At 42.8% G+C, this 19,378-nt stretch overlaps 1 protein-coding gene across 1 annotated transcript in view; it reads left to right on the plus strand.

Annotated features, from left to right (window-relative positions):
* The window catches only part of gbe1b (glucan (1,4-alpha-), branching enzyme 1b), a 118,000-nt gene that overhangs the window by 56,001 nt on the left and 42,621 nt on the right, over nucleotides 1-19,378 (plus strand). Inside the window, exons 11-12 of the mRNA XM_034207095.1 lie at nucleotides 6,339-6,449; nucleotides 6,530-6,701. Of these exons, the coding sequence (XP_034062986.1) occupies nucleotides 6,339-6,449; nucleotides 6,530-6,701 (283 nt within the window). The remainder of the gene's footprint in view (nucleotides 1-6,338; nucleotides 6,450-6,529; nucleotides 6,702-19,378) is intronic.

Below are 19,378 nucleotides of genomic sequence, written 5' to 3' on the forward strand. Positions count from 1 at the left end.
TCAGACACAGAGTTATGAATAAATGATGGAAGAGACACAATTGTTATTAAAAATAAAAGCAGTAAAAGAAAAACAAGCCTCACATGTTAACTTAAAGGTCATCTAGTCACTCTTCCAAGATGAAATTAATGTTGTATTTTTTTGTGTGTATGATTTTAAATAGGCTGACATTCACCTTTTACATTTCACTTTGATTCACATTTCCGTCTGTAATGTCTGTCCTTGGGGTGGCTTTACATAATGGAGTTTGAATTCAATGCTCTGTTAATTGTTCCCAACCAGTTAGACAATCAGAACAGCTGAGGATCAGGGACACTCTCCACAACAAACCTCCCTGAACGTTTATCAGACTCCACTCATTCACGAGTAGAGAGGATCATTTGAGCTATAATGACATTCAAGAATAAAGGGTCAACTTTTCCACTCTAACAGCAGGCACAGTAAGCTGTGGAGACATTTGGAAAATGTTATTTTAAATTGAAACATTATGAATTTGACATGAATATATTATATTGAATGGCAATTGAGAATGACAGTTTATAGTCCTAAAATCCAGACATTCATTTAGTGGCTTCAACTTATCAATGTTTACAGTGTTATTTGTGAAGGGGTTATTATACCGAATATATGTGCTAATTGTATGGGGCTTTACAGTCTGTGTTCACCTCAGTGTGAATGGAGTTTTGTTACTTTGATCCACGAAGATACATCATAGCAATACATAAAGCTGAAATGGACAAGCTTTTATGAGAATATAATGTGAAGTCTGTTTTGTATTGCTTTTATTCTTTTGCTCTCTTAAATTACCTTATCGTTGTTTTTATTTGCTTCAATTTAGTTGTGTTTGTCCTATACTATGCAGTAGAGTCATAACTGTTTGACATATTAATAACATGGTCTTTTACCTTGAGTTTAACTTATATTGTATACTATGTACTTAGGACAAACCTGTTTGGAAGAGTGAAGTATTGTAGGTAAATGCTGATTTGGGCTGACCAGTTTTATTAACTGTTAATTTTTCTCTGTTTGTTCAAGGTTATCAGTTATGGTGTACACAGCATACGGTGCAGCTCTTTACTCCGCTCTATATCAGATCAAATGTAAACAAGGGGTATATACGTACATATCAAATATCTAAATACCTGAGAGATTTTTAGAACATTTACATGGCGGTCCCAGTATCATGCAGTATTAATGACAATAGTACAAATACATTTATTTTTTTAACAGCAGGAAAAACTTGAATATTTAATATCAGTGATGCGTTAATATCCACCGCTGCTTCAGACTAGATGGGAAATTCTTGGCGCCAAATGTTCTCCGTCCTTCAACAACAACAGTTGAAGCACCCTTTAGCTCGCTCTTCAGCCCAAACTGCCACTGTGAAAGTATTTAATGGCCCACAATGGGAAAACATTGTTGATAACTGCGCAGTCACCAGATATGAAAGTCCATACTTGTGTGATGCTGATTTCGAGGAGTAGCACAGACATAAGTGCAATCATACTGAGCCATATATGCAGAAATAAATAAAGAATATAACATGTATTTACTTATCTGAAACTTGCTGTAATGTCTAATGCCCTGCCGTAGATGAGCAGAGCTTTTTTCCGACCTTGTTTTGGAGCAATGTTTGCCTCTATTGGAGAACTCCATGGATTTGCTGTGCTCTTGATCGGTTCAACTCCTAATTTATTTTCTTGATCCCCTTGGTGTTTCCCCAAAGCCTGTGTTAGTAAAAATGTCACATATTCGTCGCCAAACACTGGTTTTATAAAATAAGCAAGTAATACTTTAGAGAGCACATTTGTAGCAAAGCAGGCAAGCAGCAGGTTATCTCTGGAGATATGTCTGTCTGTTTGGGCTAGCTGGAAAGTGGAATGTTTTTGTGTGTGTGTGTGTGTGTGTGTGTGTGTGTGGTAGAGGACTTTTGATATTTGAGGGGAAATACTCTTTGTAGAAGGCCTAAATAGGTTATCTTCTCTACGATTTACATAAAGCTGGGCAATTTATTTTTACACTAGCCCATATTAAAAGTTATATTTACTGATTATTTTTGTGAGAAAGCAGAGTGTGTGACCTCGGTGCCGCGTGCATCCTCTTGCACTACAGTTTCCTGTGTTTCTCAATGGGGGATGTCTATGCATCGTTAATCAAGTCTGTCTCTCACAGCGGTGGTTTTTACTCGGCAGCGAGGATGAAGGGATGAGAGGAGAGGGGCAGAGGAAAGGAGAGGTGGAGAGGGAGGCATAGTCCCAGACTTGACCTTCCTCTGTGTTGCCTGCGAAAGCTGTGAGACGCAGCCTCCTCCACCATATCCAGAGGTTTCACAGGATTATCCTCGGGACGCCTCTGGAGAGGTTGCTGCTTTTACTTTTTCAAACAATATTGCCTGCTATGCAATATTCGTTTAGATACTTCCCGTCGTCCCATGTTTTATTTTTCAATTACATTTGTGGACTCCCTGCGGAAACATGACGTCACATAAACTGTAAGGCTGGAGGGACGGCGAGCTAGAGGTTGAAAAATGCATGTGTTTCCGTGCAGGGGAGCATTCGTATGAAGATGCCTTGGCGTAGTCAGTGAAGTGCACTCAGAACTAGCCTCTTCTCTCAGAGTGTCAATTAGGGAGGGATTTGAATGGGCTGAAGTGGAGCCTCCAGTGAGAGGTCTGTTGCAGAAAAGGAGACATGGAGCCAGAAGGGAAAGGCTTACAAGAAGACAGACAGACGGACAGACAGGCAGGAAGAAACGGAAGGAAAGAGAAAGAGCAACATGGATGTGTGCTTATTTATAGATCCACATGTGCGCACCGATGAATCTCTCCCATTTCCTCAAGTAGGGCCTCACGCTGTGTTTGGTCCCCAGCATGACTGATTGATATGACTCATTTTCTGGCTGCAGAAGGCTGTTAGGAACAACAGGCTGTGAGAAATTAAGATATCCTAATGAGGACCAGATAAGGCGTAGAGCACACATTTGGATGATTCGATCTGATTATGACCATAACATTCTGTCACTCCTAATGGATAATGTTACAAAAGCCCTCTAATTTAACAAGCACCCTTCCCTCCAGCTACAATAGATTGAGATGTAATTGAAAAAATTAGAGTAGGAGGAAGTAGAGGGCTCGCTGGTCGCGGCAAGGAAAGGAGAAGGCGATGCCGAGAGTTCGCCGGTATCTCTCCGCTTCTCTCTTCAATTTGGGTGACCTCCGAGTCAATTGTCCCGATTTGTGTTTCTGTTCCTCCATTTATTTTTAATTGAATGAGAATATCAGTCTGCACAGCTCTCTCCTTATTAGATGTAGGGGGGGGGGAAATCAATTTCTGGTCTGCACACTTGCTCTGTCCATCATACTGGAAACACTTTCAATTAACATGACTTAATAAAATTCAGGCTGCGGGCAGGCAATGATGGACTCCAGCTTGTTTATGTCAACAACTCGGCTGCTTCATCGGCAGCCTTTGAGGCTCGCCCACTCTTTTTGACCCCCCTCGGCCAAAGTCACCCTCCCCTTGACTCCTGTAAAGGCAGCATTTCAGTTTTCATCCCGCTTTATTTTTATTAGCTAATTGCACTCTGAAACCTCCCGTGTATGCTCTTAACTCGAACTGCAGGATTTAGACTCTTTACAGGAAAATTGTGAGGTGAGCTAAGGAGTGACTTTTAGCCTCCGGCGGAGACATCTGCATGCCCAGGGTTTTCATTCATTTCCAAAGAAGCCTTTGAAAATATAAATATAGGGAGACATTATCTTGATCCGTGGGATTGAGGGCCGCCCACTGCTCATCTCTGGGGTCAGTACCGTATACGTGAAAGGAGGATGTCCCCATAGCAATGCAAACACAGCACCTGTACTTGTGTTTGCAAAGACAGGAGAGGAAGAATGCTCGGGGCCAGCCACTGAATGTAAAACAAGAGCTTTACACCAAACAGCCTCTGAATCCTTCCCAGCACCATGTGATGTTCAGAGATAGGCTCTTCAAGCAGCCACAGCATGTCAGTGGCAGCGAGATGACCTCATCCAGCTCCGCTAGATTTTTTTCTTATTTTATTTCTGGCTCTGCCTAATTAATCCCGGCACTCTGGTTGGCTCCTGACAGCAGGCTTGTAAAGTAAGATTTGTGCACTGCTCATTATCATTGATGAAGTGGAGTGTCAGTGGTGCCAGGGAGCTCGGCTGTTCGGGGCTGATGTGGGTGAGCTTCTGGTAGAGAAGTCGTCAACCCAGTCACTCTTGTTTCCGCTCCGACAGTCCCACTCCCAGATTAATTGCTCCCATACCACTTTTGCGGTTGAATTGAATTATAATGATTCATAAGGAAGTGTAAATTGTCTGATTGTACGTGGATGTGGAGGCGGCGGGGATGATCTCCGGGGTATAGCCTGCAGATTCAGTTGTTTGGCTTTTATATTGGAACTGCTGGGGAAAATAGGAGGCAGCATTTAGAGGATTGATTTCTTTTCAGCTATTGTAGCATTTTCAGTTTATCTGCAGGAAAGAAACGCTTTCAATGTATGCACATGTTTACTGTTATATGAATAGATGGTCCATAATTCTACTAACTGAGTCAACCTTAACACAATACTTTTCATTTTGAATTGTCTTGAGAATAGAAACCTCTCAACCCATCTGGCCTTGATTATTAATTCATACTATTCCCAGTGATATTATTCCACCATATTTGGGTTATGTGTATCTGGCTGTAGCTACTTTATTATCTCTCCTACGTTTTTCTATCATTTTTTCAATCAATTTTCCAACCTTGACTCATATTTCACTAGATATGCAAAGACTTGTATTGACCTCTCTGTAGTACGGCCCTTTACATTAACATTTAATATAGAGTTTTAACTGTAAAATATTATTTTTCTATTTAACACATTTAACTTATTTATATGCCAAGTATGTTACCTTTTCAATAAATACTATTGTTTTTTTATTTGATCTATGTACATTACATTGTTACTATCTTCTTGGGAAATATTGTACATAAGTCCCCTTTGCTATTGTCATGCTTTACATTTGGTTTATTGTATTTACTGTCTGAATTTGTGCTTAAAATGTGGCATCAAACTTAGCATCTGTCTTTAACATAACATTTGTAGTGACCACCAACATTGGGATAAAAAAGCCTACATTAATATTCAAGTGCTATTCATTTGCCCAAAAGAGAGGGGGAAAAAGCGCAATAAGAGGCACACTTTTAAAAAAAAATTCAATTATATAATGTTTTAATTTGGCTTAATGCCATCAAAAAAGCAACAATTGAACTTTCCAGCTCATATAGGGCGAATGGTTGCTGCTCAGGGTAAAACAGCCTGGCCCTGGTCACGTCCTTGGCTCAGACGGAGTTAAAAGGTCAGAGAATTTGCAGCACATGTAGATGAGATGTGCCTCGCTGAGGTTGTCTGGTGGCATTGGCAATGACTAATATGGCCACACAAGGCTAAGGTTAGGCAGAGTGAATGTGAACAGATGGTGATATATAGAGCGGGAGAGCCTCCATTTAGGTGGACCAGCCAGTTCATCTCAGACATATTGATCGACAATTACCTTCTTTCCTCAGAGGATTATGGCTCTGCGAGTAATATAAAGGTTTCCTGCCATGTCAATCAACTGTCACAACAAATTCCACTGAGCAGACTCCAGCCTGTCACTGAGATGTGCTCTCCAACTCCCCCACCAACCAGCATGTCAATCATCAGTGGTTCTTGGAGGGCATAAACTCTGTTTTTTTTCCATTCAGGAATGATATTGATACTCTGATCTCTCACGTATTAAATAATCTCTGTGTGGTTACCTTTACTGTGCCCTGTGCTCTTATTTGCTTGTTTAACTTTGAGTGATCAGGACTGTATTGCAGCACTGTGGGGCATATGTTCTCAAGATGCTGGTTTAGGTGGCCCCTGTTATTTTCTGACCTGTAAAAATGCCTCCCGTGGCAGGAAGTGTGCATGTAGGCGGTCCACTGGCAGGGCATTGATTCCATGGTTGAATTTATTGTTGAATCCCTCCGTTTGGATGAGAGGCTTTGACCTTGCCCATCTCAGGTGGAGAGGGCTGATGCCATACTACCCATAGGCTGTAGTGAAGTTATTAAAAAACTCCATTACCACCATTCAAAGGTAGACATAACTCATAGTGCGGATGTAGAGATGTCACAGCAGAGATTGATCTGAGACAGAAGTGTAACCCAGAGTAAACTTAAGACGGGTAGAAAGAGTGCCAGAACTGAAATACTAAGCTTTAGACATCCGTCAGAGCCTGGATGGATCTCTCAGCTACACATCTATCATGGCCTTTTCAATAAACCCTCTCTGTCACTGTGTAGATCCTGAAGGAGTGTAAGGATGAGGACTGGGATATTGGCAATATCGTCCACACACTGACCAACAGGCGCCATGGAGAGAAATGCATAGCCTACGCAGAAAGTCATGATCAGGTAAGGTATTTTCTACAAGATCCCATTTCATAGTGTGGATTATCTTGCTGTGGGTCATAAAACATGTCCCTCCTCTCCAGGCTCTGGTTGGGGATAAGACTCTGGCCTTCTGGTTGATGGACAAGGAGATGTACACCAACATGAGCTCCCTGACTCCCATGACACCCGTCATCGACCGCGGCATACAGCTGCACAAAATGATCCGCCTCCTCACTCATGGTCTGGGAGGAGAAGGCTACCTCAACTTCATAGGTGAGTGATCATGGAAACACACACCTAAAAGTATACCATATAGAATACATAATATTTAGCAGTCTATTAGAAACATATAATGTTCCTTCTCCAGTGCAGGTAAAGAAGTCCTGAGGGACATTTTTGTGTTAAGACAATTAATCCATTGACAAAAAAGAATCCATAACAATGTATTACTTATTTTAATTACATGGAAAGCAAAAATGTGACGAATTGCTTCTTTTCACTCTTGTTTGTAATTGTAAATTATGTAATTTTATGTTTTAAAAAAACAAATATATTATTTTAAATAATGATTAGAAGATAAGCCTGTAGTAAAAATATACCGTATACATTATATACTGTAACTAGGTTTTTGCATTGAGGAATTTTATTAACAGACATTCCAATTCCAATTTATCTTACAATATACATACTGTGTTTGTTGATTCAGCTCTCACATTGTGTGTCACATCGTGTGTCATATGTATGTATATATTATATACATATGCCATGTATATTCAAATGTTGTGGTCAAGTGATAATATATAATTGTGCGTGACATTGAGCGGTTTAGAAACAGGTATGATCTTCCTGTTCGGTGCATTTTTGTTAAGTGTAATATATTCTTCCTGAATTGGATCCTCTCCCCTCAGGCAGAAACAAAAATAAACCTAAGTGTTCACAGAACAGATATAAATGCGCATTTATTCTCCTGTCCATCCACGTCCTCCACAGGCAACCGGCAGGAACAGGCTTCACTTTAAATGTTGAATTGATGAGCTATCCCTACTGTGTTCATTTGCACTACTGTTAGTGGTGTTATCTTTTGTGCTATGTTGACGTGTATCTTTATTCATATCAGCTTCAGGGTAAGACTCTGCAATAATAAATGTATCCTCATTCAAAAAGGCTTGAATACACCTTGTCACTAATTTTCTTTTTGGTTCAGTTGTTATATTTTTATTTAATGGATATATCTCTAGAGTAGCTTGCGACCAATGAGTCAAGGCTGATTTTAAGCATCAACGGAACCATTTGAAGTGAGGTTGACATTAGTAGGCTACTCACTTTCCAGAGCTGATGGTGAAATACAGACGGCTAAGTCAAAGATCTGATGTGTTCATTTTATTTGTCTCCTTAAATTGATCCCTATTCTCAGTTTCTGTTGAGATGCTTCTCATTTTCAACACATCATCTGTGCTATGCTTTATGGTGGCCTGCCGGTAAAGATAATAAAATAATAATTAATTAAGTTGACTTTGGTTGATGGAACGTATTTCCTCGGAGGAGCCACTCTGATATACAGCATTTTAGCTCCACCTGGTGACTAGGTGATCTGAGTCCAAACAATTCAATATGTTCTACAGTGCCTGTGCTGCCTCTTTGGATTCATTATTATTCAGTATTCACAAATGTCCAGCCTTATTTGATGAAAGAGTATGAAGCACGCTTTGAATTTCTGCTCAGTGTGTGTGTGGGTAGGAGGGATACAATCAAAGCAGATGTACTCGATGGACAATCATAACAGGGAAGCTCATAATGAACAGGATGTCAGAGACCCCATGTGGGCAGTTGGACAGTCGATCCTAATTATATCTGATTCTCTGGCTGGTGTATAGCTTAAGCTGTAATCTTGGTGGTTCGTGTCTCATGGATTCGGAGCCACATTGACTCGCAGCCAATCAGTATTATTACATGTAGTCAATCAACATACATGTATATAGTATCAATCAATGGTCTGAATTGATGACTTACTTAGAGAGAGACACATTAGAAAGGGCCCTGAACCTGTCAATAACATATTCAAATGCTTCAATATGGCTATATAAGGCAATAATAATAGAGCGTGATAAAGGTACTTAACTCATTGTAAAACCTCAATGAATTTATTAAGCTTAGCTGAGGTTCAGTTGCTTAATGTTCAGTAGTAGCATTTTCTCTTGCAAGGCTACATCAGATTTGTAACCAGAATAATTATAGTCAAAGTATTGTCTAAGTAGTAGTACATTTGTTCAAACTTCTCATTGGCATCAAATTTGTAAATACTTTCATTTGCATTTTTTTTAATCAGACCTTTATGTGTATTATTATCCTGTAAATTAAGTACAAATAGAGAGGTTAAAATGAAACACAGGAAGATGTTAATGATCCTGCGTCATGCAGTTTCCCCAGTCTGAACAGCAAGCCTTTTATTACCAATTTGTATTTCAAGATACTATGACACATGCTTCTTCCTCCACTCCCTCTGTTATTTTCATTTATTTAAAGTGGCGATGTAAATAATTATTTAATTCAATTATGATTTTGATTCAAACAGACAATTACAACTTTCCATTTTTACTTTAGTAGAAACCTCTCATGCATCAAGTCTGTCAGTTATTGTTTGTAGCTGTTTGTATCATAGTCAATTCAAAGTTCTCTGTAGTATGAACAGAGCACATTAAAAGAACTCAAAGAAATACAATTAAATCCTTTTTTTTAAAAAGCCTTTTAAAAATAATTACTTAACAATTACACCTAATTGTGCTCCATTACCTCAAATCAAAGCTGTCAGAATTACTCAGACAAATTAACTCGCAAATCAGTGTTTAAATTAAAGTTGAATTGCGAGTTTGTCTGGTTCTTTCAGGTTATTCTCAGTGGTTTGAACAGCAGCTATGTACAGGAGACCGGTATTATTATTAAGGAGGAATATTGTTCTTTTTCGAGAATCGCTGTCTAGCTGACAAAGAGAATGGCGCTATCATCTTTTGATAACGGTAATAAAGGATGAAAGTTAAAAGCTTTTCTCTGAATAACACAAAATCGGGGAGCTGGAAAAAAAGTTTCAAAATCGACAAAGTCGCAGCGCCCTGGAGTTCATCCCTGTGTCCAGGCCATTGGGCAAGCATTAGGGAAATGGACAATCAAGGCGATCTGAGATGACATGCCGTGTCAATGGATCAATGACGACGGAGTCATTTAGTCAGTGCTGAGCAAGAGCAAATCGTTCAATTTGAAGTGCCTTGCCTAGAAAAACCCATTATTTACTCATGACCACCACCAAGTGAGAGGACAGAGGGAGCATCCTTATTTGAGTTGCTGAGAGATGGAAGGATGTTGGAGTGTCAATGACATTAAAGCACCAAGTGGCGTGGCAGTAATGAAACGCCTCAGTGGTTTTATCATTACATCAGCAGGGACAGAATGGAAGCGCTCGCACTTCCTGACTTTCAGGGCTCACAGAGACTTAAGATAACCTTGCAGTTTTACAGTCTAAATCATTGAGCTAAAAAACTTCTCCCTGCACTCTGTATTCATGTTTGCTACAATGCAACAGGCAGCCATTATGCTGCAGCCTTGGCCAATGAATTGAAAACCAGCGCTTCGTCCTCATACATTTCAAATGGATAATTTCACAGAGAGCTTACTGTGCTTTCAGGCTTGTGGTGTTAGATGAAAAAGGCATTCCCACCACTGCTGTTTGACCAGTAATGCTTATTTAATGTGCAAATGTGAGCGGGAGAGTACATTAACACAGTAACAAGAAATCAATCAAGCAAGTGCAAATAATCATTGCATCACGATTGCAGCTTTATGTGTTTTTTCTTCCTTGCACTCCCCTAAAACCTGTTACTCTCTCCTTCCCTTCCCCTCTGATTCCGTCATTGATCTTCTTTTGCCAAAATCCCTTCAATGGAAAACAAATTGATCCTTGGCTCCTTCTTGTGCAGCTAATTACTGAGGGGACTGTGTCACTGTCAGGCCCTTATCTGATGCAGGGCTGTGTAGAGAGTAATGGGATGTGCCTGCTGAAAATCTGTCTGACATAACCTTGTGTAAACATGGTTTCCCCCCATTAATCATATCTTTATTGGAAGCACCATACATTTAAGCATCAATATTTTCCAACACACGTTTAGTTACTGTTTCACCCTTTACCATGGATGATCAATCTAGAAAGTGCAACAAAATTAAAATAAATGCCATAACCTTTTTTTTGTATTTCAGATAGCCTTTATCATTGGTTATGATATAAATCAATTTGACACCTTAATTACTGAAATCAGGAAATGTGGTCACATCTTAAGGACAGAGACCAACGGGGCAACATGCATTTTAAAGATCATACAGGTTATTATTATATATTATGAATGCTCCTTTTATCAATCCCTTATACAGTATATAATCTCTACTATTGAGAAAAGTGCTTATTTTCTCTAGTAATAACCAATTTGTATTTTAATTGTATTTATTTATTAAACAAAGAAAAAGCCAATCCTAGCTGCTGTGTGAGATAGAGGCACAAATGTGATTTGAGCTCAATGCTAACTTTTTGTTAATGAAACATTTAATTTAAAAACATAAATGTAAACCAGCTGGTGGTAGTAAAGGGAAATCCAGAGGATCACCCAAGTCTCTGATCCTCTGGAGACCATAACTACATATCATGGAAATACATCCAATAGTCATTTAGATTGACCTACCCACATTGCCAACCACAAAGCCATGTGGCTATAGGGTAAAACACTTACTTACACTACTAACTGTAGTCTATAGCTGTTTCTGGCTTACAGTAGGTTTGTTTACAACCTCATTATCTTGACTAGTTTTTCTTGACCTGTCTGACTTTTTTGTAGTCAAACATTGTAAAAAAAAAATGCAATAAGCCTTTAATGATTGATTTTATAAAACTATCCTTGTATATTTCTGAGTAGAACTCCTAACAGTACTTTATCATAGATAACAGTGCCCAAGATATGACACAAATCATGCTTTTATTCATGTGTGTATTATGGTGAGCATCCATCATATTTCATCCTTGTTACAGAATGTGCTATCTGGTTTATTTAAGCTGCGAGGAGGCAGAGGAAGGTTATTATTATTATTATGGTGATTAATGCAGGCATATGGGAGAGACATTGCCGTGTTATCGTAGAGGGAAATGATCACCTAATGGAGGTGTGTCCAATGTGTTTCTTTAAAGCTGAAATGAAAAGAAGAGTCAAAGTCTTCCACGGGCACTGAATGAACTTGTACAGGAAATCAATCATCTCCGCTAGACTTTATAAAATAATAACATTAGGAAACTCAAAGTAAATACAGAGGAAAGACGCTGATGCACTTGCATGGTTAATGAAGTGTAGCTCTTTTGAGGGCTTTTATCAAAGCTTCAGCTTATCTGGCCACACTGTTTTGGACATTGTTTTGATTTCTTTCCAACACTTATTGCTATGTTCATTTCAATCGTAAGGTAATTCATTGAACATATCTGATGTATCGCTATGTGAACAAACATATAAAGATTATGTTTTGGGAGATTAGACCACATCGCCTTATGTTTTAAAGGACACCTTTTCCCTCATCGGGAAAAACATTGGTGGTGGTAGTAGTAGGATAATGGGAATATTGAAAATCTGGAAATGATTATGAATGACTTCTGAGGACCTCCACCTGTTCACTGGAGGTGGTGAAGTTAATGGGGTGCAGCCATTTTACCCCAAAATGGCAGGTGACTGAAGGGAGGAGAACATATTCAGAGTTTGACAGAAGCAATATGATTGGCTGGTTGAAATTACGGGTATTCTAAGTAAAATAATGAATTGCCCTTAATCGGCTGATTTGTAGAGTGGCAGTTGAGAGAGAGAGAATGAAGTGCAAAGATAGTCATCCTGATTTAACTTACACTCAGATTCATTTGTGTATGTAGCAACATGGCCTCCCTGCCTCGATGTGCCGCACACACACTCGCAGAGAGTTTGGTTAATAAGGAAAAGCCCATTAATGGAAACACAGTTTTCACACTGTTGGCATGAAACAGTTTGTCATGTGTTTGTGTTGTTATTTGCGCCGGTCAAGTTTGGACCAGATCAAAATGTATCATATAACAGTAACAGTTTCTTAAAATGCTCATTATTTTTTGTTCATCCCTGTTGTTCGGTTTCTAAACCAAAGAAAAAAAAAGATCCATTGCAGCTTTTTGGTTCTTTGTTCACACCGACTTTTTACAAACAAGGCAAGAGTTGTGAACATAAAATCACGTACACTGACAAGTACAGTAACTCTCATTACTCGGACAGTTTCGGTGACCTATTCTGCATCATCAGCGCTACGTGGGCCCATGGGAAAATTTCAACAAGATGTATTTCAGTGCCGACAGCAAGAGACGCTGTGTTCATGCGTGCTTGAAGTCTTTAATTATTTCCCGGTGGTCACAAAAAAAGCTGACAGAAAGAGAAAGGTCATGAGCAGCAGTTCAGAATATAACTAGAAAGAAGGCTGGAGAGAGCAGAGAGAAGGGAGCCATTATTTCATTGGATACAATTGCGAACCATAATCAGAAGAGCAATAAAATAAAAGCCAGCGTTCTCACCTTTCTAACATATCAGAGGGTGACACACCACAGGCCATTGTAGTGCAAGGGAACCAATGCCTCGCCTGCTCGGTTATCATGTGTCATTGAGAGTTAAATGCTAGTTTTAGTTCAATTGAGCCCAATTACTAATGACGAGAATCTTCAACCAGAAAGTAGAGACTGTAGTAAATTGGCAAAATTACACGCTGCATTATTTGGCTGGATAAACAAAGCTCCCAGAAGCAAACGCCAAATCTCACACTAATTGTATACAGTGCGCACTTTATATAAACTTTCATAGTATCCTTTTTTTCAATTTTCATGATAAGAAATCAAAGTACTTTACAGATCCTTTCCCAGAGGCGAAACAACGTGTGCAGACAGATGTCAATCAAGCTTCCGCTTTGGAAAACTGCAGCTCGTTAAACTTCAAGAGAAAGCAAACAGCTTCTCCAGTTTTTTGTTAGTTTGTTTTGTGAAGTTTTCTCTGAGACTTTTTATCACCATCCCAAATTAGTTTTTGCAGCTGCGAGTTACTCCACAGGTTCCTTTGTCTATGAACAGCACATTGACAAAGTAGTTTTAGCATTCTTATATCAATACGATGCGTCCTCAAAACCTGCATGGAAATGGGACGCAGCCCTTACACCTTCATGTTTGTGTTGTCAGTCGTGTGAATTACAACCATATCATTTGCAGTCTTAACAGTGCATTACACACATTGATCCATCTCTCACTTTTACTTCATCATTAAATGTTTATTACTAGTGTGAGTGAGCTCTCTTTCACCTGCTACATGCAACACAGTGCAACACAGAGACCATTTCCCTAGGGCGTGTCGAAAGTCATTCTGGGAAATGAAGGAACTCAAACGTACTGTAGATGTTGTCGAGTCAGACTGGGGGCAGATACACCAAAACAGTAAATTATGCATCGAGCATCTCATATTGATGCCTGGCAGTGAAAGAGTATCTGAATGTGGATTTATATTCTCCTTGAGATTGTGTTCCCCGAGGTAATAATGAGGCTTATTCCTTAGGTGCTATTTAAAGGGAGGAGCCTCTAGCACTGTGTTTGAGAGTATTCTTGTATGCCATTGCTCCCTCTTGAGATCCTGATATCATGAGAAAGCAACTGAATCCAGAGAATAGCAGCTTACTACGACTGCCTTTGTAAAAAAGGAAGGAAAATCAAGAAAATGTGTTTGTTTTTTCTTGAAGGAAGGTTGTCAAATTGTAGCATGTCCTTAGCCATACTATATATTTGAAAGCCTGCAACGGCCAAAATAAGGAGGTTGTATAGAAGAAAACTCTCAACAAAGACTGTCAAACTTTGACATCTTACAAGTGTTCAAACTCCTAGCACCCGTGGAGAAAAACCCCCAGGTAAAATTAAGGAAATCTACTTAAAGTATGAGAGTAAAATAACTCATTCATATTTTAGTTTATTATCCATGCAGAACCATGGAAGATGCATTTTGATGTAACTGGTTGCAAAAAGGCTTACTAGTTATCTACTGTGTGTGGTTGATTATACTGTAGAACAACACATTGTATTGCAAATGCTCATTATAATGTAGGATCTTTCTTTCGCAAATTATCTAGTAATATATGGGATGCAAAAGTGTTGATGTAAAAAGCACAGAGTACTACCTCTGAAATGGAGCAGATTAAAATAGAAATCATTATTTAATTAAACCCTTAAGTAAGTAGAAGTATCTTACATTCGTTTGGTACAATTATTGAGTAAAGGTACTTTGTTACTTTCCTTCACTGTCTAAAAGGGCGTTGAATTGTTCAATACAAGACATTCAGGTCAATACACATTAGTAACCAAACGATTCCGCACAGTGGTGTTGTTGTTATTGAAAGAGGATGATTCAGACAGCTGAGGAAGCTTCTTCATCCTCTGGGCTCTGAGGACAACAGGGAGATTGATATTTGACACCCTCTGGGGACGGAAGAACACTCATGAGAACTTCATTGTCTTTTTGCTTGAGGGCAGCCATGCCTACTAGACATATAAACTGCTGACTGGTGGTCAGGGCCGTGACACAGCCCACAGCGGCTGTAACATCCGTGGTGAAATTGCTCATTTGTGTTGCTACGGCAGGAACAAAAACAACTCGGTCTAATCTGGCAGCTTTAACCTTTTAAGGGACTCCTGCCATGATTCTACCAACAATGCTGCAGCTTACTGCGGATGTTCTTAGACTTCAGAACACTGTGAAACTCTCACCGACATTTCAGAAGGGCATTGTCTTCAGTCCTGCCAAGTATCAAGGAGTTGTCTTCATCTGCTAACACAGCGCTAAGGTTCTGTGCTGCCTTGCATAACTGCTGCCACACTACAGTATAACATCCCTCTTTCCTGTCCATCCTGTTTGTGAGAGCTCTTGAGCTTTATATGAGGTGTTGGAAGCTATAATCGCAAACTTTCTTCTTGTCATCTGATGACATAGCACAGGCGTCTCCCCGTTACCTGCAGAAGGAAGCCATGCACGCAACGCAACCCCGCAGCCCCGCTCTCTTTAACTCCAGGTGACTTTCTGCCGCTTTCCTCTGTGGTGCAGTGTTGATAGTTTCACCACAGAGGAAAGCACTTCACTAATTGCAGTAGATAAGGAGCTGTACACATGCCGCAGTTCTCATTCATAACACTCCGTTCGATGTCTCACTATGGGATGCGCCTCATCGCGGAGCAAACAGAAGCATCAATCTCATTACGCCAATCCTGATTGGCTGGAGATCTTGACGTCAGCGTCAGGGAAATCACCCCCTATAAGTAGCTTGCGCCACAACGCATGCGCCATTCAAACACCTCTTCTCGCTTCAGAGCACATCTCTATGGTAGCCGGACAAGCTTCACGGTCCACAGACTGAACCCAAATAACCATTTCGGTCGACGGGCGCTTGCCGGCTACTCCTTCTGCTTCGCAGGAAGACGGTAATTACTAACGCTAGTTATTGTTGAAATCGACCTCGCCGCTCTCTTTCCCCGGAAAGTAAGCTAGGTCTGATTTTTTCAAGCTAGCGTTAGCTTGCTCCCTCACTACCGACACCACGGTAGCGAGGAAGTCTTTTCTTTTCTCTTCCCCACGGAGGAGGAAAGGATTAAAAGGAGCATACTGCCACCACCAGTCAGTATTCTCTGGGAATAAAAGACCCACACCGTCCTTTTCTCCGGATTAAGGACAGGGTGGTTACCTCTTTTTCTCCCAACCTACCTGTTGAGAGCGGGTCCTCTCCACGCCACGGGGCGAACAAGATGGACGCCCCTCTCCCTCACAACCAGAGGAGTCAGGGACTCGGTGGCTCGACTCTGCGGCTGCGGGTTGAAGATCTCGGGCACAGACACACACCAGGTCTGCTCGTCCTGCCTCGGGCTGGAACACCGCCCGAGGCGCTATCGACAACCCCGGCTCGTGCGCACATTGTGTCCGCTTCACCGTAAAGAGCCTCCGCCGACGGCCTAGCACGCCAAGCTAGCCTGTCGGAGCAGGAACCCCCCATGTCCTCTGACCTGCCGGCCGTGCAGTCAAGACGCGGGGGGCATCTGCCACAGAGAGTGAACCCCTCTCCATGTCCGGTCTGGGGCTCAGTATCTGCGATGGCCGCAGAACCGGATTCCCGCGCCCTGGCAGGCCGGGACCCGGTGGCGGCAAGACACGCGGGAACGGTGACCCCACGCTTTACCGAGCTGGGGCTCCCAGTTAGACCTCACCATGGTCTCACCCGCGGAGGATGTCCTCGAGCTGAATTACGACGAGGACGAAGAGGACGCCTCGGTGTTCCTCCTGTCCGAGTCGGTATGAACATGAAGAGAGACATCTTCATGTCATCGGCTCAGGCTGCAAAAGCCTGGAGCGAGGGCTGCTCTCCCAGACGATAGCATACCAGCTTCGCCCTGTCTGAGTATGGACCTGCAGGCCGTGTGCAAAACGCGCTGCGGCCAGACTCGACATCCCGTGGCCTGAAATGGCCAAGGAGACCCTCCAGGTCCCGCTACGAAGGGAAACATTTTCCCCAAGCAGCGCGGACAAAGAAACAACTCCTTCCGGTCTTCCCGGAGATGTTGGATGAGGTGTCGGTCTCGTGGAGAGACCGGCCCTTCAGCAACAAGGTCCCAATCCAGGGTGCCTCCTCCTTAGACTGTGACGAATGGAGAAGCTCGGCCTGCTCCGCATACCGCCCATGGAACCGCTGGTAGCAGCCCACCTCCTACCGAGGATGGGCCCGTCACCAAGCAGGAACCCCACGCTGCCGGCAAAGTCGGACCGATTTCAGTCGACAATGACTGAACGGTCCTACAAAGCCGCAGCGTTGTCCGCCAGGGCCCTGAATGTGGCCTCGCTGCTAACCGCTTACCAAGCGGAGCTCTGCGAGGACCTGTCGGGTAACCCGGGTGCAGCCACTCTGGACGAGATGGCGGCGGCCACAGACCATCTGTCTCCGTGTCCAACGCTGCGCGTCCAGGCCACGGGTAAGGCAATGGGGATCATGGTGGTGCAGGAAAGAGCGAGATGGCTCAACCTCACAAACCTCCCAGACCGGGAAAAGGAGGATGTGCTGGATATGCCCATCGTTCCCGAGGGAATTTTCGGCTCCGCTCTTGCTTCCATGCAAAGGAGGTGTGAGTCGAAAAAGAGGGAGGACGAGGCACTCCACCTCTGCCTCCCTCGAAGGGTCCAGCCGCTGCCTTCGCAGCAGCAGTCCTTCGCCCAAGCTGCCTTGACCCTGCTCGGTTTAAAACACCGAAAACGCAGAGGTCGCAGCCCGCCCCGAGTCCCCAGCCCAGGCTGGAGACGAGGGCGAGCTGGCCCAGAAAATCTCCGGTCCGGCTGCAGCTCAGGCGCAGCCAACCCAGAGAATTTCGGCCAGCAGGCGAGGAAGAAGAAGCGAGCGGCGTGACAGCCCCTCCTTCTCCCCTCCGTGACAGAGCTGGAAGTCCACGGTTCCCCAGCTCTAAATGTGTTCCCCGCCGCCTCGAGAGATGCCTCAACACCATCCTCAAGTCCGCAAAAACACAATGTCACAAATCTATTTGTTCCTCTGTCATTAAACATTTGCCGCTGACGCATCCAGGCTTCAGGCCGAGGGCCGCAGCTAAAAAAAATGATAAGAAAAACAATAAAACCAATAAACAAGCCCGCCAAGAGGTTTTTCAAGACAGTAACACGGGGCTACAGACTCCAATTCCGCTGTCACCCCCCCCTCACTTCTCGGGCATTCTGCATTCGCAGGCCCGAGGAGAGTCAGCCCATATTCTGGAGAAAGAGATTCTCTCTCTCCTAGAAAAGAGGGCTATATATATTGTACCCGCCGAGCAGAGTCAGGGCGGCTTCTATTCCAAGTACTTCCTCGTTCCCAAACGGGGAGGAACGGATTCGGCCAATACTTGATTTGAGGGCTCTGAACAAATATCTAAGAAGATATAAGTTCAGAATGCTCACTCACACATCTCTGCTGCGGCTCGTGCGACAAGACGACTGGTTCACATCAGTCGACCTGAAAGATGCGTATTTTCACATCCCAGTATATTACCCACACAGGAAATATCTGAGATTCGCATTTCAGGGGATCTGTTATGAATACAGAGTACTCCCCTTCGGTCTGTCTCTCAGTCCAAGGGTGTTTGTACGATGTACGGAAGGCCGCGATAGCCCCGTTAAGACAACAGGGTATTCGCCTGGCGACCTACCTGGACGACTGGCTGCTTCTCGCACAGTCGGAGCAGGAGGCTGTTACGCAGACAAATGTCCTCGTAAAGCACCTGCCTCAACCTGGGTTTCATAATAAACACAGAGAAGAGCATGTTGTGCCCCGCGCAGACTATACTCTTCCTGGGTTTACACCTGAACTCGGTGCCCTTTTCAGCTCGCTTGTCAGCGGATAGAGTGAAAGCTTTCAGAGCTTGTCTCGCTCTTTTCCAGCTGCGCAAACATGTTCTCTTCATATCATGCCTGCGATTGCTGGGGCTCATGGCGTCAGCCATCCTGGTCGTACGACTGGGACGCTTACACATGAGGGAGTTTCAGCGCTGGGTGGCCGCCCTAAAACTAAACCCTGCGCGCCATGGCGCGCGGAGAGTGATGGTTACTGTGAAATGCGTAATGGCACTGCGCCACTGGCTGCAACCCGACTTTTCTAGTACGAGGTGTGCCTATGGGTGCTGTCCTTTCACGGAAAGTGGTCACCACGGACGCATGTCTGACAGGATGGGGAGGTATTTATGAAGGTCGCCCGGTGAGGGGTCTCTGGAGCAGAGACCCTCCAGCGGGCGCACATAAATTACCTGGAGCTTTTAGCGGTGTTTCTCACCCTAAAACGCTTCTTTCTGCCTTTCCTCAGGGGACATCACG

Source organism: Gymnodraco acuticeps, unplaced genomic scaffold (assembly GCF_902827175.1).
Source record: "Gymnodraco acuticeps unplaced genomic scaffold, fGymAcu1.1, whole genome shotgun sequence".
NCBI lineage: Eukaryota > Metazoa > Chordata > Actinopteri > Perciformes > Bathydraconidae > Gymnodraco > Gymnodraco acuticeps.